This window comes from Rattus norvegicus, chromosome 1, assembly GCF_036323735.1.
Source record: "Rattus norvegicus strain BN/NHsdMcwi chromosome 1, GRCr8, whole genome shotgun sequence".
NCBI classification, from domain to species: Eukaryota; Metazoa; Chordata; class Mammalia; order Rodentia; family Muridae; genus Rattus; species Rattus norvegicus.
In genome coordinates, this window is record NC_086019.1 from 9673373 (window position 1) to 9697166 (window position 23794).

Here is a 23794-nt window from a genome sequence, read left to right on the forward strand (position 1 = left end):
CTCTTGGGAAAGCAAATGAAATCTTCTGCTTGATTTTTTGGGGTGTGTGTGTGTGTGTGTGTGTGTGTGTGTGTGTGTGTATGTGTGTGTATATGTGTGTATATGTGTGTGTATGTGAGTGTGTGCATATGGGTGTGTGTGTGTATGTGTGTATGGGTGTATATGTGTGTGTATATGTGTGCATGTGTGTCTGTGTATGTGTATGTGTGTGTTTTCATTTTAGAACATTTGGGAATCAAAACTTTAACTCCCCCCACCTCCTGCTTGTTCGTTCTCTCTCTCTCTCTCTCTCTCTCTCTCTCTCTCTCTCTCTCTCTCTCTCTGTGTGTGTGTGTGTGTGTGTGTGTGTGTACATACACTTTAGGCTACTTTTTGACAGAAGTTTGATGTTAAAAGATCTGACCTAGTTAGCCATTCAGCAGCCCCTTAAATATCAAGCAGGCTTTTGTATATACTGTATGTATGAGGCCCTACCTTAGGCACCAAGAATGTCAAAATAAGGACAGATGACTTCTGTTGGTGATGGTCTCACAGTGTACAAAAGGTGAGAGACCCACGTTAATGTGCCTTAACCAACCTCTCAATAGAAGTATGCCAAATGGGGTTGGGGATTTAGTTCAGTGGTAGAGCGCTTGCCTAGGAAGCGCAAGGCCCTGGGTTCGGTCCCCAGCTCCAAAAAAAAAAAAAGAAAAAAAAAAAAAAAAGAAGTATGCCAAATGACACGCTTTACCCAGAGCCTTAAAGTTCAAGATCTCATTCTCACCTTTCACCCCCACAATCATCCAGTAAGCAAGGTGTTAGACTTACTAATCATTTCCAGGTCAGTTCTAAGGAAGTCAAGTACAGGGAGGAAAGGAAGATGGCCAAGATCATAGAGATGCTAACCACGATCTTCTGTCTCCTTCGCCTGTGTTCTTCCACTGTCGTCAGGGCCTCTACTTGAACGGGGAGAGGCCCATTCAGAATGTATTTCCGTCAGGCTCACAAGTAGCACTAGCGATGTGTTCCTGTGACCAGCCACCTCAGAGTCTGCCCTCGGTCTCCATGCTACATCCTCCTCTCCTCCAGTCATCTCCGGTCCTGCCAGTTGTTTGGGGTTTTAATGTGCTGATTCTTTTTCCAAACACTCCCTTTCCCCATGTGCCTATTTCCACGTTTGAGTTTCACTTTCTGCAGAGGGGGTGAAGGGGGCGATGTGGGGAAATCGAGAGTGCTGCTCTGTCTCTGTCTCTGTCTCTGTCTCTGTCTCTGAGGGGTCATTCCTGGGAACCTTTCCCAGGCTAATTTCACAGCTGCCATGGTGCCTGCCCATAGCTCTTAGCTTCTGATTGCGCCATGTTTAGCTTACTGTCTGCCCTCTTTCCCCCAACTTGATCATGGGTCCCTGAGGGGTGTCTCTGCTGCCTCTGTCTTTGGCCCACTAGCTTTGACCTGATTGGATAAATACACGAAACAACAAGGTGTGTTCCCACGCCAAAACCACCCGGTGCAGCACATTATGGCCTAAAGTAAGTGCCCGGCTTCGTGCCAGTCTCTGAACCACAGTAGAGAAGTGGTGAGCTAGACTATCTGGTAGCAGGCACCTGGTTTATAAATGAGTGTCCCCACAAGGTAATATACTGCCTATACGGCAGGAGACATGGCTTTGATCCCTGCAGAACACTGTCTCTGTCTGCCATGCCCTTTCTGAAGAGCTTTCGTGCTTTTAGCCTTGCACCCAAGACTGTAGGACCGTATTCGCTCACTCCTATACGCCTCATGTCTAGAATTGTGCCTGGCACACAGTGATGTCAAGACCTACTACATGAATAAAAGAACAAATAAATGGGTGGACAACATCATTCATGCTCAGTTCCAGTTAAATGGACACATTGCCACTGTGGGTCCCGAACCCTCTGAAACCAGCTGAAACCGGCTTTGGGATTGGATGGGCTCACAAGGGGAGCCAATCCACAGGCTTCACCATGACCTATTATTTATAGCCTGCTGTAAGAGGAAGCTTCACACAGTAGGTTCTTTCTTTCTTTTTTTTTTTCTTTTTTTCGGAGCTGGGGATCAAACCCAGGGCCTAGCAAGCGCTCTACCTCTGAGCTAAATCCCCAACCCAGTAGGTTCTTTCTTAAGAATTTGAACAAAGACTCCCTTCCCTGACAACCACAGACTCAAAAACTGACAAAAAAGGAACGGTCTGGGTGTCCCAGGGGTGGGTCTTGTGCCTGCGCTGGGTGTTAGAACTGACTGAAGGAACTCACGTGAGGGCGGGTGAGGCCTCAAACTAGAGAGGAAGAAAGCCTGCCTTCGGAGAGTCAAGCAGAAGCTGAGGTCATGCCAGCCTTAAGAAAGTGACAGAGAAAGGGGAACCGGTTGCCTAAATTCTCAACAACCTTCTTGTTTTGGACCCAGGCCAGGTGCACCCTGACTGAGGAGAGACCCCCTTCATTCACAGATGAAGCAGGTTTTTAAAACCTGCCAAGGAGGGTTGGGGATTTAGCTCAGTGGTAGAGCACTTGCCTAGCAAGCGCAAGGCCCTGGGTTCGGTCCTCAGCTCCAAAAAAAAAAAAAAAAAAAAAAAAAAAAAAAAAAAAAAAAAAAAAAAGAAAAGAAAAGAAAAGAAAAAAAAAACCTGCCAAGGTGGAAGGCACACCTTCTGTCTGGGCAATAGTTTTCTGGCCTAGATGCAAAGATAAAGGCATCTTTCTTTCCTCCTGGGGTGTGGAGGGGTGGGGGGTGGTATAAGCACGCATGTCTACACCAGGTGCCCAGCATGACAAGAGCAGAACCTGAGCCACTTTAGAATGTTCTAGTACCCCCTGCACCTGGCCTTTTACGCTGTCCAGATTGGCCTATGTTTGACAGCCAGGTAGCCTTACTGTGGCATGATCAGGCAAGGACCAAAAGTAAGCTTCAGACCAGATGGCCACCGCTTAGGCCAAAAATTAATAAACACAAACCCCTCCCATGCCGAATTACCCAAATGTAAAGTTAGCAGATGCCCATGGTTGCTGGCCTAGGGTGTCGGCAGCCCAGAGACCATCATCGTGCATTGGACGAGATTTCGTCATGGCTCCAAAAACAGTGTGCGTCTCTCTCTCTCTCTCTCTCTCTCTCTCTCTCTCTCTCTCTCTCTCCCTCTCTCTCTCTCTCTCTCTCTCTCTCTCTCTCTCTCTCTCTCTCTCTCTCTCTCTCACAGCTGAACCAACACTTGCAGACTGCTAACAGCAGAAATATAACCTAGACAGCATCTCGGTAGCTGCTGCTTACTGAACAGCTCTGGGAGAAAAGCACACGAGAGGCCGCCCACTCCAGTAAATCTCTGCGTGAGGAACAAGACTGGTGTGAAAGTTAAGAGAAGCCCTGAGTAGATACGATGAGAACTTTATTTCAAGATTCTACTTTTGGTGCTCGTTTTTTTATTTACAAGAACATTAGATTTTAGAAGTCCAGAGTTTTGGTTAACTCCAAAGACCTGTGAGTTTAAAAAAAAAAAAAAAAAGACAAAAACTCAGTCTGACTTTCAAAGTCTGTTTATTCAAAAGCATTTGGGTCTTGGCCCGTTTTGTATAGATTTTAAGTTAAGAAGCGACAGTGTTTGCTGACAAGCTGCCTGTATTTTTACGTGGAAAAAAAATTAGCTCCTGAATCCAACAGTAAATAAACTATGCCCTTAAACTATGTGATATTTTCATTTAGAAAATTTGGCAAAAAAAAAAAAAAAAAAAAACCAGGGCAATCATGGCAGCAGGAGCTCTCTGGATGTCTCCATACACCGCTGGTCCTGAGAAGGCCTTTAAGAATGATGGGGATTGCTGGCTCAAGTATGGATAGGAAGCTAGGGAAGGAGGTGGGATGAGGGTGAAGGCAGGAGAGTGTGGTCCTTTGTCTTGGAGTGGCCATTGTCTGAAAACCCAAGAGGGAAATCCTTCTTTGTGTTTCTTCTCTACTCTATGGCTTGGCCAAGGACGATTTCCCTTTTTTGCTTGACGCTCATCCAACATCCAGGGCTAACACCAGGGAATTAACTCGTTATCTGACATGATCCCACAGGAAGAACTCTTTGACAAGTAGTGGAATCAAGACTGGAAGCAAGGAAAGAGTCTCAGGAGCGGGTGGTAGAGGGAGAGAGGGGAGCAAACACATGTGCTTCAAACTTCCGTTTCCTTAGGCCAACTCTGGTTACAATGTTCCAATACTGCACGCCGAAGGAATGGTAAGTCTCCAGCTTGACTATGCCTTGTTACCTGAAGCCCAGGCTGCACTTAGTGCCAATCAAAAGCAGAATCCCAGAGACGGAGCCATCCAGAACCTTTTTGCTTATTGTTCTCAATTTCCCCAAGTGATCCAATGTAAAGCTAAGATTGAAACTTGGTGTCTGATATAGACTTCTTAGACTATAAAGTCGAAGAAAAAAGAAAAGAGCCCAGGGAATCTTTCCATCTTCAGTACACGGATTCAGATCAAGTAGGTGTGACAGGGAGGGGGCGAGATTAGAAGCCGGTACTGCTGGTCCAAGAGACTGATTCTGGAAATCACAGGACTCAGTTCTAGATACTGCCTCTGGGCATGCCCAGAGTTTCTGGTAAGGGCCAGGAAGTTGGGTCTGCTCCAGCATCGGGCCAAAGACCGTTGTCATAAAGAGATCAACTGTTCTACTGTGTTCCTAAGATAACTTGGGCACGCCAGCCGGCTCAGACGCTCTGGCTATCTTGGGAAATGCATTAGGGAACGGGTCATTTGCTGTCCTCCTGATTCAAAGCAAGGTGAGTTCGTGCTTATATCTAGCCTGCTCTTAGAGACCCAAAGCTTAGTTCTGAAGGCGAGATACAAGAAGTTCACTGGGAGAAGTTCACTGTCCTGCCTCAGCACCGGCATTCTGTGATGCAGGGGACAAGTGACTCAAAAGCTGCCACTCCTATTGATACAGGGAAACTAGGTTCCTTGGAGAGAGATAGCTGCTCCTGTCACTGTCAGATGGGGCATGTGCATACATGCACACTTAAAGGATTCTCACTGCTATCGCCAGCATGCGGCCTTTAATCCTTACCCTTGAAAATGAAAACCAGAGACAGTTATGCTTGTTTATCTATCGTCACCAGCTAAACTAACATTCGCTTTTCTCTTTGGGTCATCGGAATGGCTAATCCTTTAATTGTATTTATTTATTTATTTATTTATTTATTTATTTATTTATTTATTTATCTAATGTATGTGAATACACTGTAGCGGTCTTCAGACACCCGGAAGAGAGCTTTGGATCTCATTACAGATGGTTGTGAGCCACCATGTGGTTGCTGGGAATTGAGCTCAGGCCTCTGGAAGAGCAGTCAGTGCTCTTAACTGATGTGCCGTCTCTCCAGCCCATCCTTTAATTTTTTAAAAAGTCAGTCAGGATCACCTACAGCTCTGAATCTGTTTGGCCCCAAAGCAGAGGGTAAAATGCTTTTCCACTCAACACTGTTCACAAAGTAACCCTTTGCAGTGGACATCTCACAACTTGAACTGAATGATCTCACTGCCATTATCAAACGTAATCTCCAAAACCAGATCAGAAACACTATGGATTCTTGGAGACAGGAGGACTGAAATGCAAGAACCTGGCTTTGAATGAGGTCAAGTTCAAGATCATAGAAGGGTTTGGAGAGGATGCTTAGCAGGTAAAAGCGCTGGACACTAAGCCTGAGGATTTGGATTTCATCAGCAAGGCCCCTGACTTCTCCATGCACCCTGAGATGTGCCTGCATGTGAGCATACGCAAATAAATAAACGGGGAAAATCATCCAGAAAGGCATGACCCCAGACCCCAGAGCGCGGGAAAAGGCACAGTAGGCGGATGTGGGGTTGGGCAGTTCAAATCAGCAAGCGTTTTCCCGAAACTGGTCATTCTCATGTCCTCTGTCCTTGTCTAGTTCCCATGCAACCCTCACAAGTTGGAAATTATAAAAACCGCCCTTGAAAACTGTTGGACTACAAGACAAAAGTTCTCCAGTTCTTACGACATTTTAAATAATGACAATCTGCCTACTAGGTGTGCCATACCATCGTTCCATATTGACCACTGAGATATGAGAGACCAAGTTAAGCCATTAGTCCTCCATCATGAAGTGCAGCCTGGGCAACACCGGGCCTCAATGAAGTTCCTGGTTTTTGCCTGTCCTTGGAGGACAGAAGGCAGCGGCTTGTCTTTACAGCATCAATACTGGCCCCAGGCTTTCCACACACAGCCAGGCCAAGCTCTCATTGACACCTCTATGGGTTTTCACAGTCAGGGAACCTGGAATCCCCTATCCTGTTACCAGCAACCCCTCCTCCCCCCCGCTAAGAAATTGCTCTTCCAGAAGCAAGAGTGAGTAGGGTCATCTTCCTAGCCCTGTACTAACCCCTGAAGTAAGGGGACCACACCCTTCAGAGGGACCACAGTCATGTTCAAGACCCATTAGCCCGAGAACCAAATTAGCCCGAGAACCAAAGCCAACACTGGTGCCGCCTGGCGCCGCACAACCTAGCAGGAGTCCAGGGGAACCCGCGGAAATCGCGCCGCGCTGCACCCGCGCAGAAGAGAGGCGCACCCACTCCGGCGCACCCACCGGTCGCCTGCCGCTCAGCCGAGGGACACCAAGCCTCTGCAGCCCAGCAGGAGGCGGCGATGTGAGGACGACAGCTTTTGCCCTTGCTCTCGTCCCCCCGCCCCCACGGCTGCCCACCAACGTCCAGGGAAGATCACCACACTGCGACCCTCACCTGTCCGGGGCTAGCCCCCCAGGGCCACCCAGGGCCATCCCCAGTCACCCTTACCTGAGCCGGAGATGTGGACTCTGAGCGGGCGGCCCCGGCTCGAGGCCGACGACAGGTCGCTCTGGGAGCGGCCGCGGGGACTCGGGTCCCCGGGAAGCCAGCGCAGGGCAGGCACGGGTGGTCCGGGAGCCTCGGGCTCGGGGTCCGGAACCTCCGCCGCCACCGCCTCCTGGCCGTCTGGCTGGTCCGGGGACATCTCAGGGCTCCTGCCAGCTTCCGCCATCCGCTTTAGGCTCCAGGAGGGAGCAAGCTCAGGCAGGGTGGAGCCGGCGCAAAGAGCTGTGCTGTCCGCCGCGGCCCCGCGCGGAGCCCCCGGCCGGTTGGCAGGGCGGGGAGGCGGCCGCAAGCAGCGGGGCGCAGCGCGGGAGGAGGAAGAGCACAAAAAAGTTTGCACAGGAAGGAGCCGCCTACAGCCGGCTCTCGCTCCTGCCGGGCTCCGGGCTCCGAGTCTGCCACCCTTGGTGCCCTAGAACCTGCCCAAGCTGCTCCGCCTCCCAAGAGCGGCCCCTCTATTGTAAGACAAGGGTCTGTCGCCTCTGGCCCAGAGAGGCTCACCCAGAGGGTCTCAGAGAAGTGGAGTTTTATCTGCAGAGCGTTGATGCAAGATCACAGTTAACGGTCTCATTTGCACTTGGCCAGGGAGGGGTGGGGGACACGCGTGCACACACCTGACCCGCTTGTAATATAATGGGGCAAGGACCCAATGACTGTCATATGTAGTTTACAGGTGCAAAACACTGGAGCCAAAGGGCATTGGGTTTGCCAGATTTCTGGCAGATCCAGAGTCGCTTGTGAAGTCGGGTCCTTTGATCCTCCCTGCTCTAGCACCTCTTGCCCTTGTCAAAGCTCATCTCTGTCTCTCAGAGTCCCACATTCCTGGGCTTCCGTCTGTGCTGGGTCAGACTGAAAGGTCGTGGATTTTGAAAAGATCAGTCTTTTAAGGGATGAATTAGTGTCACAGATGTGATGTGTGGGTCTTCCAAAGGATGACTGACAAAATGGGTAAGGGATGCCTGACAAAAGGGGGCGTTGGTTTTGCTAACTGAATCTCAGGTTTATCAGTTACACAATTAGGTCCCCAAGTAGCGGCTGGTCCAGAAATGAAAAGCTAAGTAGCTGACCTTCTCTGCAAGTTTCTGACCGTGGAGGAATGTTGCTGGGCTTCACAAAGTCACCGTAGACAGCGACAGGAAGAGAAGGAGAGAGAAAGCGAGGCCACAGTCAGCCATCACAACGCCACGCCCCCTTTCCCCTACACACGCAGCCACACATACCTTAAGTTCGACTTGTATGGAATTATTTCATTTAACAAGAAAATCAGCCCAAGCATAGGGTAAGAGAGAAACAAGAACCAGGAGAATAAAGCTAGACAAACACTAAGACGCTGAAAAGACCTAGCAACTAGGTCACGGTGTTCACAGTGCAAGCTGTAAAAGGCTTTTTTTTTTCCTCACGGCAACTCTGCATGCATGGGGGTGGGGTTGCGGTGGGGTGGATATTTTCACAGTCAGCAGAAGTCATCTGGACCTGTGTTAAGTGTTTCCTGCTAGCAAAGTTTGTGAAGCAGCACTTCTCCAAAACCCGGTGAGACAGCTAGGATAGGCGGGTAAAGGCGTTTGCTACAGTGAGCTTAAGGATTCCTATGACCTACGAACTGGAAGAAAAGAACTGACTCCTCCAAGTTGTCCTGCACATGCATACATGCATCTCTCTCTCTCTCTCTCTCTCTCTCTCTCTCTCTCTCTCTCTCTCTCTCTCTCTCTCCTTCCCTCCCTCCCTCCCTCCCCCTCTCTTTCCCCCCTCCCTCTCCCTCTTTTTCTCCCTCTCCCCCTCTTTCCCTCTCCCTTCCCCTCCCCCTCCCCCCATACACACACAGAGACACACTAAATTATGTGAAACAAATGACTGCACTCTAAGCGTACACCACTTTCTTGGTTTCTCGTGTGGTTTAGGAGAAGAAAGCTCTGTGATTTCAGAGAGAGCAGTGATAAGGTAGTGGGGGCACTTAGAGGTTATCCCAAGCCAAAATAATCACCCTTAGATTGTTTCAGATCATAATTAGATTAGTTCATGAGAGTATACGTTACAATGTATACTTACATCACAGTGGAAAACTTACATTACGGTGGAGCGTGTCACCACGTTTGCCAGCTTGCCATCCACGGTGTCCCACACCTACTGTTGTGAATGCCCATCTTCCAACGGTGTCCTCTGGGGTTCTCTCTCCAGCTTGCAAGCCCATCTTCGTTCTGAAGCATGCATTCCAGTTGACTCACCAGGAGATGTACCATCTCTTTCTCCCGTTGCCTGCTTCGTGAGTAGGCACACATCCTTCAGGCTCTGCCTCTCCATCCTTTGGTTGATCTGTGTCTTCTGTCGTGAAGACAAATGGCTAAGCAGGTGCTTTAGAACCCAAGAGGTCTTCCCTGACATCTTTACGTTAGTCACTGGTTTAGCAGCTCAGCACTTCAAGTGTTATTTGACAAATGTCTCTGAATGCCTTTTATAGACCAGGCACTGTGCTAGTATCTCTCTCTATCTACTCTTTCCCTCAGTTTATCCCCTTCAATCCCACACCATTTCCACGCCCCTATTCCTGCGTCCTTCTGTTCTCTGTTTTCTATGCTTTCCTTTGTAGCTGCAGTGTGACTTCTCACTCCACTACTTTGTAGAGCGCCATTGGCAGCCATCAACTCAGAGAACCAAGATGCCCATGTCTGGGGACTTCCTGCTGTTGTTTGATCTGACTCGAAGGCACTTGGACATTGGCTTCTTTCAAGACTCTGTCTCTCTGGTTTCTAGAATACTCATCTCCCCTGGTGTGACTCCAGTCCTGTCTCTGTCCCATCCTCTTGCTGGCATCTTTTCGAATTGCTTGGAGTGCCAGCATCAGTCCTTATTTTTGCCTTTGACAGACTTTGCCTGGGAAATCATTACCCGCGGCTTTGAACTGTGCAGAGATGAGTTCCCAAAGAATCACCATCCCAGTCTTGGCTCGGGATCACATTTGGTGATCTATTGGCCCTTTCTTCTTTGTCCTTCCTTCCTTCCTTGCATGAGAGCTGTAGGTGTTGTTCATATGCATATTTACAAATGGGGCACATGCTCCAGCATACGTGCGAGCATACACAGACACACAGACACACACACACTCACACACACTCACACACACACTCACTCACATTCACATACACTCACACACACTCACACACACTCACACACATACTCACACACTCACACACATTCACACACTCACACACACTCACATTCATTCACACACACACTCACTCACATTCACACACACTCACACACACTCACACACACTCACACACACACTCACTCACATTCACATACACTCACACACACTCACACACACACATACTCACACACTCACACACATTCACACACTCACACACACTCACATTCATTCACACACACACTCACTCACATTCACACACACTCACACACACTCACACACTCACACACACTCACACACTCACACACACTCACATTCATTCACACACTCACACACTCACACACACACTCACACACACACTCACACACACTCACTCACATTCACACACTCACACACACACTCACATTCATACACACACACACACACACACACACACACACACACACTCCATGAGTGTCAGTGTCTAGACAGGCCAGAGATAACTGCTGAGAACCATGCTGCATCGCTCTTCTGGCTCAGCTAAGGATGCACCATCCCTCAGTCACCCAGAGCAGTCTGACATGGCTTGTCTCTAGCCAGCCCACTCTGGAGAATCCCTGCTTCTTTTGAGCAAGCCACTATGCTCCACCCAGCATTTACATGAGCTTAGAGGATGACCTTGAACTCTGGATCCTCTGACCTTCACCACCTGGGAGCTAGGATTACAATTTTAAGCCACCAGACCTTCTCTATGTGGCCCTGGGAATCAAACCAGGGTTCTGTATGCTTGGCAAACATTTGACCAACTGAGCTACACCCTCAGGCCCAAGCCTCCATTCTTGATGTTTCTTCCACACTTCGAGGTCAGTAACACACCCAAAGCCGAACTCTCTTTCCTGCACCACAAACCCATTCTTGACAGCAGGGCCTCTTGAGACTGCTTTCCCCCCATGTCTTGTGTACCATCCCCTCTTCAGTTGCGATCTTCATCTTTTATTTTTCTCTCACGGATTTCTCTGCCTCTATGGGCACTTTCTTCTACGCCACCCTTATCACAGGCACAGAATAATCTCCTAGCGGAGCTCACAGGGGCTTGCTCAGTTAAAAATCTTTCAGGAAGGCCTTGAGTGTAGTCGAGGACTAGAGTATGTGTGAGGTCTTAGCATCAAGACCCAATGTGAAGCAAAAGAAACCAATTATCCGTGATATAGAGGTGACTTTTCTCTCTTTTGACCGTGCTAAGCAAGTGTTCTGGGATCCTGCCCCACATTCTGTCCTTGAAACAATTACGTTAGAGAGCAGAGTGTGCGAAATCACTGCCAGGACAACGTTCAGGGCAGCGTCTAGACCCCACTACAGTGTCTGAGTAAGTAACAGTTGCTTTATTTTGTTTTCCACTGTTACACCTTTGTACTCCCATTCCTTGGCCTTCAGGTGCCATTTCCCAATCTTCCTAGTTTTGCCTAACTGGCCATAACTAGCTTCCAGCCCTCAGGACATGTGTCCCCACGTGAGCAGCCTTGCTGATTCTCCCTAGCCTTGTGGTCATCCTCGGTACCCCCAACCCTAACCCCCGCTGATGTCCCACAAACCATGTATATGTCTCTTGATGTCCTCTTCACACGGGATTTTTGCTGTAACATTATAATAAATGCTGTCTTTTACCCCCACTAGATCCAGCACTGCAGTACCCCCAAGACATCTGGTAGATGTCTTCATCTCAGTCAGCAAAGCGTCTCACCCGCTCTGCTCCATCCCATATCACACTGCCGAAGGTTCCTCTGAGCCGTCAGCAATCTCTCTACCCATCTAACCCGAGGCAGGTTACCACCGTGCCAGACCTACACATTTCAATTCCGTGGCCGCCCAATGTCTCCTCCACCACAAACTCTCTTAAACTCAAATCGCCCTATGAAAGAACACACAACACAATAACCTCTGATCCAATCCGTAAGATACAATTTGTTCATCTAGACACACAAAACCCTGTACACATCCATCCCTGAAGAATATTCATAACAACCTGTAAATGTCCAGAGAGGAATCTTAACATCAGCCTCCGTGTAACATCAGCCTCCGTGTTCTCTCTGCTGCTTCCCTCCTCGCTCCAAGCTCCTCCCCCTCTCTAAAACTTTTCTCCCGCCCATCCTTCCTTCTCATCCAATGACAGGCTTCGTTCTATCTTGTGCTTGTCTACACCTGAATGACATCATCCGACATGGGACTGCACTTTCACAAGGGCAATCTGGCTCCCCAGCTGCCTCTGAGACTCACAGCTCCAAAAGGACGGATTCCTGCCTTTGTTTCCCCAGTGCCTCTCTGATCTCAATGAATCTAGCAGTGAGGTAGGTCTATTATGGATTTAGACATTAACAAGTAATTACCGATAAATCGATGGTAACTGGAAACACTGAACTGTAGATAGAAGGTGCCATCTACACCAGGAGGTGTAGGTTGATGTCACTATGCAGGTGAAGGCGGACAAGATAAAACGAGGCTTGTCATTGGAAGAGACGGAAAGATGGGCGGAAACAAAGTTTTAGAAAGAGGAGAAGGAGCTGGGAGCGAGCAGACGGAGGTGGGAGAACAGACGTTGAGATTGTTTTCTGTGTAGAGATGCAGGTTGTTATGAATATTTTTAAGGGGTGGGTATACCGGATTTTGTATGTCTAGATGGGCAAATTGTATCTTATCAATTGGATCAGAGGTTATTGTGTGGTGTGTTCTTTCATGTGGTGACTTAACTGAGTTCAAGAGAAGGTGCAGTGGTGGGACGCACCAAGCCTGCTACAGAATTGGGATGTGCATGCCTGGCGTGGTAACAATCTGCCAAGGGTTGTGAGTGAAAGCAGCATGGCAAGGTGCCATGCTGGAACTGCCCAAGGGCCACCTGGGTCAGAGTGTACCTTGAGGGGCAGCATGGAGCTGCTGAGATAAATTAGCAATAGTTCTTATGGCCCAATGGAGCTGGAACTAGTGAGAGAGTGGCCACTGCATCAGAGAGAGCTGTGAGAGAAGCACCACGGAGCAGTACACTGCAGGAAGGAACCAAGTGCCAGGAGGCCCCACAGGTGCCGGCACTCGCGTGCGATAAGAGGCTTAGCCATTTTTTTTAACACTTAGCACAACAAGGAGTTGCCTAGACTGTCAAAGGAGGCTGCATAGAGGATGCACCTCAGGACATGGACCTGCAGTTACACAGATAATTGAGGAACTAGGCTCCTTGGATATTCTAATGCCACAAAAGAAGCAATGATAGACACTATCTTAGGGTTTTATTGCTATGAAAAGATACCATGATCAAGGCCACTCTTATAAAGGCAAAGATTTAATTGAGGGTGGCTTACGGTTTCAGAGGTTCAGTCCATTATCATCCTGGCAGGAAGCATGGCAGCATCCAGGAAGACACAGTGCTGGAGAAGTAGTTGAGAGTTCTACATCTTGATCAAAAGGGAGGCAGAAGGGGATTCCCTTCCCTTCCTACTGGGTGAAGCTTGAGTATAGGACCTCAAAGCCCACCACATTTCCTTCAACAAGGCCACACCTCCTACTAGTGTCACTACTTGTGAGCCAAGCATATTCAAACAAATGAGTCTGTGGGGGCCAAATCCAACCACCGCACCATCGCTAGAGAAGGCAACCTCTAAGGTTCTTTTGGTCTGAAACATCATAGCTTCTGTGAAAATTTGTTGAAGGCGAGGCTGGGTTTTTGCAGCATTCTCCCATATGGTATTTGCCTGAAAACCTAAAAAAAACTTAGTCCTCATTTCCTTCTTTCCCTCCTTCTATTCTTCTCACTATAAAAACCAGCCAATAGAGCCAGGAATGGTGGCACACACCTTAATTGTAGCACTCAGGAGACTGAGAAAGTAGGATTTTCAAAGATCCAGCCTAGCCTAGGTCAATACACTCTGTCTCAAAAACAAACAAACATACTAAAATAAATAAATAAATAAATTCATAGAAACAGAGTAGAATGACAGTTATCAAAGTTTTGGGGGTGCAGGGTACTGTCAGGGAATGACAGGGAATGGTAGAGAGGAGGAGGAGGTAGATAGATGTGCCTGGAGCCTTGTAGGAAAGGGTCCACCATGGAAAAAAAAATCTGTGAAGCATTGGTTCTCAACCTGTGGGTCGAGACTCCCTTGAAGTCACATGACCTTTGTGCAGGGTCACGTAAGACCATCAGAAATTATGGATGTTTAAATTAGAATGCATAACAGTGGCAAGTTTACAGCTATGTAGTAACAGCAAGAATAATTTTATGATTGGGTGTCACATGTGATGGTTTATATATCCTTGACTTTGATGGTTTATATAGGCTTGACTTAGGGAGTGGCATATTTAAAAGATGTGGCCTTGTTGCAGTAGCTGTGTCACTGTGGGCGTGGGCTTAAGACCCTCAGCCCTGCTGCCTGGAAGTGAGTCTTCCACTAGCAGCTTTCAGATGAAGATGTAGAGCTCTCAGTTCTGCCGGCACCGTGCCTGCCTAGATGCTGCCCTGCTCTCACCTTGGTGATGATGGGCTGAACCTCTGAACCTGTAAACCAGCCCTATTAAATGTTGTCCTTTACAAGACTTGCCTTAGTCACGGTGTCTGCTCACAGCAGTGAAACCCTAAGTAAGACACCACAATGTGAGGAACCGTATCAAAGGGTTGCAGCGTCAGGAAGAGTGAAAAGCAAAAGATTTAAGGAAGATGATGACTTGATCCGTCAGTTTTGATTCAATTTTGACTTGCGAAGCATATATTTGATTTGTTTCGTTGCTTTAAAGATTGAAGACAATGTATATCAGCCGCCAAGTCTGAAGACTGGGGTACACTGAAAGCTCAGTCTGCCCCTCTAAGACATTAAGGAACCACGATAACTCTTTTTTAATTCATCTAAGTCACATTTAACTCGTTTCCACTTTCGAAGATCATCTCAATGACGTTTTTCCAGAATCCAGTCCTCTTTGGACCAAACAAGGACTTTCCGAGCTCATAGGTCTGCAAAAAATAGGCGGGCACTTCTCTGTTGCAAGACAACCACAATGGCGCTTCTGATTCTCTCCCTCCCCCTCCCCCTCAAAAGGCAGGTAGTTCTGCAATGTCTCTTGTCATCTACTCCAAGCCCAGCCACAGCCACTTTGATGAGACCTCTAAGATATCATGCACAATGTTCTGGGCAGCTGGGCAATCCCAGCTAACTTGTCCGTGCCCTGTCTCCTTCTGCCCACCCAGAGCCCAAAAGTCTCCATTACCACTTGGGAACCAGAGCTGTCTGACCTTTCTGGCTGTTCCTCCGGTCTTCCCCTCGAATCACTAATCACTGTGGCTAACACAAATACAAAATGACCCTGCCGCATTTGAAAATGCTGGCACATGTACAGCAGGACTGTCTTAGTGGCTGTTCTACTGCAGTATGGAGGTTCCATGACCAAAGCAACCCTTGTAAGAGGAAGCATTTAACTGGAACTGGCTTACCTCTTCAGAGGGAGCACGTGACACACAGGCGGGCGCGGTGCTGGCTGGAGAAGTAAGTTCAAGTCCTACATTCTGATCTGTGAGGGAGAAAGAATGTGAGTGGGGGATGGGGAGGCAGTCATCCTTACAACCCTGGAATAGAAAGAACACCCTGCCCCTAGGTGGCACCATCCACAGCAGGCTGGATCCTCCTACGTCAGACATCAATCAAGGAAATGCCCCGCCCCCACCCCAGCACTTGCCGTGGGGCAAATCTAATAGGGGTATTTCCTCCGAGAAGGTATTGGATTATCCTGGTTTGTGCCAAACTGACACAAAGAAAAAAACAAAAGGGTGGGGGGGGGGAAGACAGGCAAGAAGGAAGGAAGAAAAGAAAACGGGAAAGAAAATCTGATCAGGACACACCCTATGATCTAATGACACTACTGTGAGTGATTGATCCAAACAAAGCAAAAGCTTGCGTGGATGCAAAACTGTGAAAGCAAGTGTTTGTGCAACCGTTGTTAATGCTCATCAAAGCAGAAGGCCGCTCAGTGGGCACAGCCACACAGGGGATGCTATTCAGAACAGGAAGAGAAGAACTATTGCCGCATCATGGGGAGAGTCTTACGTTCTACTTGTTAGAAGATGCCTGACTAAGGATTTACAGCTTCGTAGTACACCGAGTAGTTTAATCAGAAAACAAACAAAAAAAAAAGTTTAAAAATCAGATTAGTAGTTGCCAATTGCTTAGAAGTAGGGAATAGGATGACCCTTGGGGATAACAGGACTGTTCTAAAATGTGGTTGTCATGGTGACTACTCACCTGTATTTGTCAGAAGTCATAGAATTCCGAGCTGAAAGGAGAAACTTGCTGTGTGTAAAGTTATACCTGGAAAGAAAGTAGAGGGGGGTGGGGGATCCCATTAGGTTGCTTTCCTTCCCTCTTCGGACAGTCAGCTTACTTTCGTCAATGGTGACAAACGGTGTGTGTGTGTGTGTGTGTGTGTGTGTGTGTGTGTGTGTGTGTGTGTGTGTGTGTGTGTGTGTCTGTGTGTCTGTGTGTTGTTGTTGTTGTTGTTGTTTTTATTGTTGTATTGTCTCGAGGTTCTGCACTCCCAGGGGAAAGCTTTAGACATATGGAAGTATTCTTGTGTGGCTTCCGGGAAGCAAAGGTCTGTCTCCTTGTCTAGAACAGAGACAGACCTATCTTTAGTAACTCTTTCCCCATCTCCAGCTGTGTGGGAATTGGAGGGGGAGGGGAGAGAAGATTAATGATGAAGCAGGTACCTATCTTTATCACTAGGTATTTGACAATATTTGATCCGTTTGCTTCTAAGCTCAAATTCACCAAGGAAGAGGGGAGTAGCTGAAATGACCTTCAACCCCCTAGTGAGACCACACCAGCAGAATAATAAGCCAGAGCAACTTCTTAACACACTTCCTGCCCTGCTATATCTCAGTCACACTCCGCCCCAGGATTTGATTGCCAGGCTGAGGCCTCTTTTGGGAACGGAGGGTGCTGGAAGTCGATTGTACAGCGTACTGAGTAGAAGGCTAAAGAAAGGCAGCTGAGGCATTAGTTTGCGGACTTAGTGAGTTAAAACAAAAAGAAGTTTCCTCGGCTCGTGGTTCCTAGGTGCATGGTCAAGGGGTCTGAGATGGCTCTCTTGTTAGCCGAGGCCTAGATAACATAAACATCAGATAGTGAGAGACAGGGAGCCAGCCTGAGTTTGTAGGCCTCTTCTAGTCTCTCTCCTCTTCATATTAAACCATTAAAATCCAATCATAGGAGTTCTGCCCTAGTAATTCTGCCCAACCCTGATCTCCACCCAGTGGCCCCATCTGCAAACACTGCAGTCAGATGGCATTTCCACCTCTCAGTTCCTGACAATAGGGATTAGATTGGAAACGTGAAGCCCCAGGGAGAAATGCTACCCCAACCACTGCAACAGACAAGCGAGGCAGCTTTCATGGGTTACTACTTAGAGGCAAATGGCCAGAAGGATCTGCTAGGAAACATGCAGAAGGCGATTGATTTAGCCAGACTGCTCAGAGAAGAGTCTGGAATCACAAAGCCTCATACACACCCAGAGCACAGAGGATGGAGTCCATGTCAGGCTGAAGGAGCCAAGGAGGACAGCCAGTAGGGTTGGGTGTCATCAGAGAGTACTGAGCTACAGGAGACAGAGGTGTCGGTGAATAGACATCCTCGAGTCCAAGCAGAAGTGGATGGGGGACTTGAAACTGGAGGGTGACATAGGTTAGATTACATTTTAAATAATTCCTCTAGTGCTGGAGAGATGGCTCATGGAGAAACAGCACTCTATGCCTTGCCGGCGGTTTGATTCACCAGTAAGCACATGGTGGCCCACAAGTGCACGTAACTCCACTTCCAGGGGATCCAACTTTCTCTTCTGACCTCCAAGGGCATCATCTATACAAATGGTATGAAGACATACGTGCAGTCGAAACACTCATACATAGAAAGCTTTTACGTGGGTATATAAAAACTGCTCTAGATTTTTAAACATGCAAATACCAGCTCAGTGAGGTGGCCCAGCAGATAACGGCGCTTGTCCCCTGACAACGCCTGAGTTCAATCTCCAGACCCCATGCAGTAGGGAGAGAGAACCGACTCCTACCAGCTGTGTTCTGAGCGCATACACATGTGTTCACCACCCGAAACACACCTAAGAAGTAAACATTAATAAAAGAAAAAAACAACAGAGACAAAAACAGATGCTGATAGGTTGTAGGTAGACGCTGAGGAAAGCATGTGTCACATGAAGATGTTTTGGCTTGCCGTTAAAAATTTTTTTTTAAGTAAATAGAAATGATGGCAACTTGTTTTATTCAGTACCTTTGGAGGCAAGATATAGAAATATAATAATAATAATAATAATAATAATAATAATAATAATAATAATTGAACAGCTGAGGCATTGTACATGATTTAACAGTTACGTGATGTGGTCAAAGCTGTGTGGGCATCTGCTCATTTTTACATGGACAGCACATTTAATCCTAACTAAGGCTGTAACAAGACGGACACTTCACAGTACTAGTTCACTGCTTATAAGTTAAGGCACGGAAAGAGGAGGCTGTCCCAAGACACAGAGCTTACAAGCAGCTGCCCCAGGGATCCAGGCTCCAGAGCTGAGCAAGATAAAGTCTATCACATCTCTTCTCATTCGGAAGCTGCAGGGCAGAAGGCCAGGCCCACAGAATAGTAATACGGCCTCCTCAGAGGTCCCAGATACATCTAAGTCTTAGTCCATCATAACGGTACCAGCAAAACTCCAAGAGAGGGGTTGGGGATTTAGCTCAGTGGTAGAGCGCTTGCCTAGCAACTGCAAGGCCCTGGGTTCGGTCCCCAGCTCCAAAAAAAAGAAAAAAGAAAAAGAGGAAAAAAAAAAAAAACTCCAAGAGAATTAGTCTATAATGTGTCTTATTTCCAAAGCATTCAGGAAAAAAATTTAAGCCTTCCTTTAGAACATTCATCAACAAAACACCCCCAATATAAAGACAGATTAAAGAGTTAAACACAGAGAAACCATGATTCATAATGCAATCAAATATAGATAAAAAAACAAAAACAAAAAACACTTCCCAGGAAATGAGACTTCACACAAAGAAGAAACAAGTATTTGAATTGCTTCTCTCTATAATCTCATTTTTATGAAATCTATTCAGAGCGGCAAGGCAAGTAAATTGCGTTCTCCAGACTGTATGCAGTTCGCGCTACACCTCACTGGGTATCAGTTTGCACCGTGCTCAGTATGAGTTACCCACCATGCTTTGCTGGCATGCGGTCCATCCTTTTTAAAAAAATTAAGTTGGTGAGAAAAAAAAAAAACTTAAGTGTTCTTGTTAGATTAGTATTTTTGCTTTGTTTTGTTTTTTGTTTTTGTTTTTGTTTTTGAAATAGACTTTCTCTGTGTCACCTGGCTGTCCAGGAACTCACTCTCGTCGACCAGGCTGGCCTCTAACTCAGAGACCCACCTGCTTCTGCCTCTGGAGATTAAAGGCAAGTTCCACAATCACCTAGTTAGATTAGCATCTAAAATAAGATCTGATGGCTGACTACTTCCCTCTGTGCCTACAAGCTAATTATCTCCCGAGTGGGCACTGGGTCATTACTCCCCGAGTCGGACAAAACAGATGCCCGAGCCAGTGAAGGATCTGCCCCAGACCTAGCCATGAGTCAGTGCCCTGGAATTCTGGAAAACTGCCATGTGTGTGAAGTGAAAGACCCGACTTCAGGGACAGGATTACGTTGGCACTCAGGAGCATTACCACACACGTGAGCCCTGCTGATGACCCGTGATGACCACTGACCATCGTGGAGATCCATCCCCTGGAAAAGAGCGTGGACCCCTTAGGGGAAGCTACTCGAACACTATCTCAGCCTCTCATCTGGTCGGTGGCTGTGATTGTATCATGAGGAAACCACACGGGGTGATGGGTAGTAAATAATAATCAAGTAAAGCAAGCGAAACCAGTGCCTGTTCCGTGGAAGCGGCGAATGAGTTAGTCTCTGCTTTGCCCGGCGCTTGAGGGTCACACGCCCCTGCGTGGTGTCAGCAATTGTGACTTTGCTCCAATTTCCCTACAGTTGTTTTCACATTAGCTCACCTTTTCGAGACTGAAAGACGGGAAAACCCTGCGGTATTTTAGCACACCTTTAAAAACGGTGTTTTTGCGTGAGTGTCTGACGTGCGTGCGTCAGGGGGCCTGTGGGGATAATAGGACACGTGCAGAGGTCTGAGCACAGCGTTGGCTGTCACCTCTTGCTTTCTACTTTGTTGAGGCAGGGTCTCCTTATTTCCACGGGGGGCACTGCGAACCGTAAGCTAGCTACTTTGTTGAGGCAGGGTCTCCTTATTTCCACGGGGGGCACTGCGAACCGTAAGCTAGCCAGCCAGAAAGTTTCTAGGAGATCCTCCGTCTCTGTTTGCTATCAGGGAACTGAGACTACAGATCTCTGCCACCAAGCCCGGCCTGTACGTAGGTTCTGGAGATCTGAACTCAGATCAACAGACTTGAGCAGCAACACTTCTCACTAAGCCCTTTTCTGGGGATCCTACCTTCTGCATACCTAAAGCAATTTGGAAATGGATAAATCGGGTGTAGGAGTCTTACGTGTTTTTGTTGGTTGGTTTGTTGGTTGGTTTTCAACAAAAGTAACAAAATCTGAGGACTACTCCTTGCCCCAGCTTTATATTGGTAGCTGCCATTAGAAAGACATTGGCCTTGCCTTCTGAAATAAGCGAGAGCCCACAGAAGTTCTAACAATCGTAGCAAATACCACATTTCCGCAACCCCATTTTGCTCCGCTGGTTGATGTAGACCCACCTGGTGCTTGAGTTTTAGGTTTATTTTTACTTTCCATGAATAAAAGTAATCCTCAGAGGAAACTGAGAAAGCAAGAGAGACAGAGCGAATCCCCCACTGATGTTATGAGAGCCTTACTTTCTCATATGTGAACCCTCGAGCAGGGTAAGATGACATGATGGGCTTTACTGACCTTAGAGTGAATGAGTTGTGTTTTCTTTTGTCGTTTTACTATTACACAGTCCAGGCCGACATGCGGTCCTCCTACCCCAGGCTCCCAGATCAAGTGCTAGAATTACACACATGCCCCACCAGGGGAGTGTGCTCGCAGTTTCTTCTGGTAATTTCTTAATGTGTCAGTACTTGTGCTCGAAGAGGGTGTGTGACAAAGAATGGTGGCCTCTGAATGCAAGCCTGAGTCATTGCAGTCCTCTGTGTCACACATGCAGCCACGGTCATCCTGCCCCAAGAAATTCTTCACGAAATTATGAGGAGGCCTCCAGCTTAGTACCAATCCAGAGGGCAGAGAATCTCCTTCAAGGGACCATCACCTGGCCACGGCACAGCTTCCCAACTTATTTTTAGTACCACGTCACCTTAAGACAGCTCTATAGAATTTAGTGTTACATGGCTTTTGGTCATAAGATAAAAATGTCATAACAATTTCTTCTCAGAACGTCCACAAGACAGGATCACCTTACTCCAGTAAACAGAAATGATTAAGCTCTTCTGCCTGGCTCTCCAGGAAGCTATCAAAGGTTTATTTAGTATTCCACATCATTCTTGTTTACAGAAACGTCATTGATTTGAATCTATCCCTCCGTCCAACCACTCCCCCTGTTTAAATCTCCATACGCCTGCTCACACCAGCGTCTGTCTCCTCAGCAGTTTCTTCTGTCTTCACTTCAGAAGGTTTGAGAAAAGTGGTTTTACATCCCGGACACCTAATCCAGACTGTTGACCTGCCCAGAACACCTTTACTCCACACATTGCCCAACTACACATCTTTAAGGCCTCAATCAAAACTTTTAATTCTTCAGGAAGCTCTTTCTGATACACAGATTCAGTAAGGGTCCCATGACATAAACTTCCAGAGCATTCTACGTTTCACCATATGAACTCCTGCTTGAAACACAGTATTTAGAAGGTTCTTTACTTCAAGTTCACTAGAGAGTTGACATGAGAGAGAGAGAGCTGTGAACAACTTCTTCCCTTTGCCTGGCTCAGCGTCTTGCACAAAGGGAAGGCTGCAGAACTGTATTTTTATCTACCAAAACAAAAAGGTAAGGGCCAACTGGGCGAGTGAATCAATGTATGGTTTCATTCACAACAAGAGTTTACACAGCTTTTCTCCATCTAATCGTATGATTGCAATGTTGGCTCTGGGCTATTGGATGGGTGTAGCTGTGCTATGGGGGATACTTTATTGGGTTCTTATACCTACTACCCTTCTTCACCCTAAGCCCTTGCAACCCTCCAACAGGAAGTAGATGAGAAAGAAAGCTAGAGAGGAAAGGGGTGTACAGACCTATTTAGAGTGCTTCTTGCTATGAGTATCAAGTTCCCGAGGGCAAGCCCAATCATAGTTGTCAGAATATCCCCAACCAGCAAACCAGCACCCAGCACCCAGTACCTAGCACCCAGCACCCAGTATCCAGTACCTAGCATCCAGCACCTAGCACCTAGCACCCAGCAGTCCAGCAACTAGAAACCAGCAATACAGCAACAGCAAAAGCAGCAAATGCAACAGCAGCATCCAGCAGCAGAAACAGCAGCAGCTGTCACAGTCTCTCTGGGCTCTTACATTTCTACCTTCCCAAGAGTTCCCAGAATTCCAAATGAAACTATCTGCAGCTGGCAGGAATCTTAAGCAGCCCCATATCCCACATCCGGGATCAAAACAAAAACGTATTCACATAACATGACTTGGTTTTTAGAGAAACCAAGGTTCTCACTACACGTGAGTGCTTAAGTGTCTGTGCTTCTATCCTCACGTGCAGAACAAGAATAATAAAGATGTCTTCGAGTGCCGTGTGGCTTAGCTAGCAAATGTGCTTGCCGCCAAAGCTGACAACCTATTTAGATCTTTGGAGCTCAAATGGTGGAAAGAGAGAGGTGGCTCCTGAAAGTTGTCCTCTGACTCCTACACGTGTGCCGTGATGCCTGTAATATATCTATCCACCCCTACATGCAATAAATACTTTTGATTTTTATTATATGTATATAGACATTTATCTGCATGTATGTATATGCATGAGGTGCCTCTGAAGACAAAAAGAGAGGGAGGGCATCAGCTCACCCTAGAACTAGAGTTACAGATGGCTGCCATTTGGGTAATGAGAACCAACCCTGAGTCTTCCAGAAGAGCAATAAGTGTCCTTAACCAGTAAGCCATCTTTATGGCTTTTGTGAAGTACCATTTAGAATAAGTTATAAACCTTGAAGGTATCTTATGGGGATTTAACGAAAAACGTCCACATGGAACGGTGCCTATCACATCGCATGCAAAAATCACACATACCAGCCAGCGCCTTAAAACCGACCTCTCTGGGATTATGTGCTTCTTATGATCCCTGCGTCCAGCTGCTGCCGTCGGAATGCACTTAACCTGCCTCACATTAATATAAATATTTAATTTAATCTCGGCATATTTTTAGAACTTATTATTTTGTGACTCTTAGTTGCCCAGGGCTGTCTTATCGATTAGGCACAAAAGGCTCTGTGCCTGTACGACTTGGAGAGACCCATAGAAATGGCTTCGATTTATTCTAAAATTAGAACTGGGGGAAAAAAAGATATGTTACATAAAAGAGAATGTTTCAGCACAGTATTTTATCCAACTGTATGTCAATATAATATGTATGCGTGTATGTATGTGTATTTGTGTGCCTGTGCATGTGTGTGTGTGCCTGTGCATGTGTGTGTGTGTATTTGTGTGCCTGTGCATGTCTGTGTGTATGCCTGTGTGTGTATTTGTGTGCCTGTGTGTGTGTATGCCTGTGTGTGTGTATTTGTGTGCGTGTGTGTGTGTGCCTGTGTGTGTCTGT

At 47.1% G+C, this 23794-nt stretch overlaps 1 protein-coding gene across 4 annotated transcripts in view; it reads right to left on the reverse strand.

Moving 5' to 3' along the window:
* Nucleotides 1-7276, reverse strand: part of Phactr2 (phosphatase and actin regulator 2) — a 269237-nt gene extending 261961 nt beyond the window's left edge. Inside the window, exon 1 of one of the 4 annotated variants that reach the window (XM_017589103.3) lies at nt 6790-7276. In XM_017589103.3, the coding sequence (XP_017444592.1) occupies nt 6790-7012 (223 nt within the window). In that variant the 5' untranslated portion in view covers nt 7013-7276. The remainder of the gene's footprint in view (nt 1-6789) is intronic. The other 3 variants (XM_017589101.3, XM_017589098.3, XM_017589102.3) reach the window with 3 other exon arrangements.
* Nucleotides 7277-23794: the final 16518 nt, after the last annotated feature.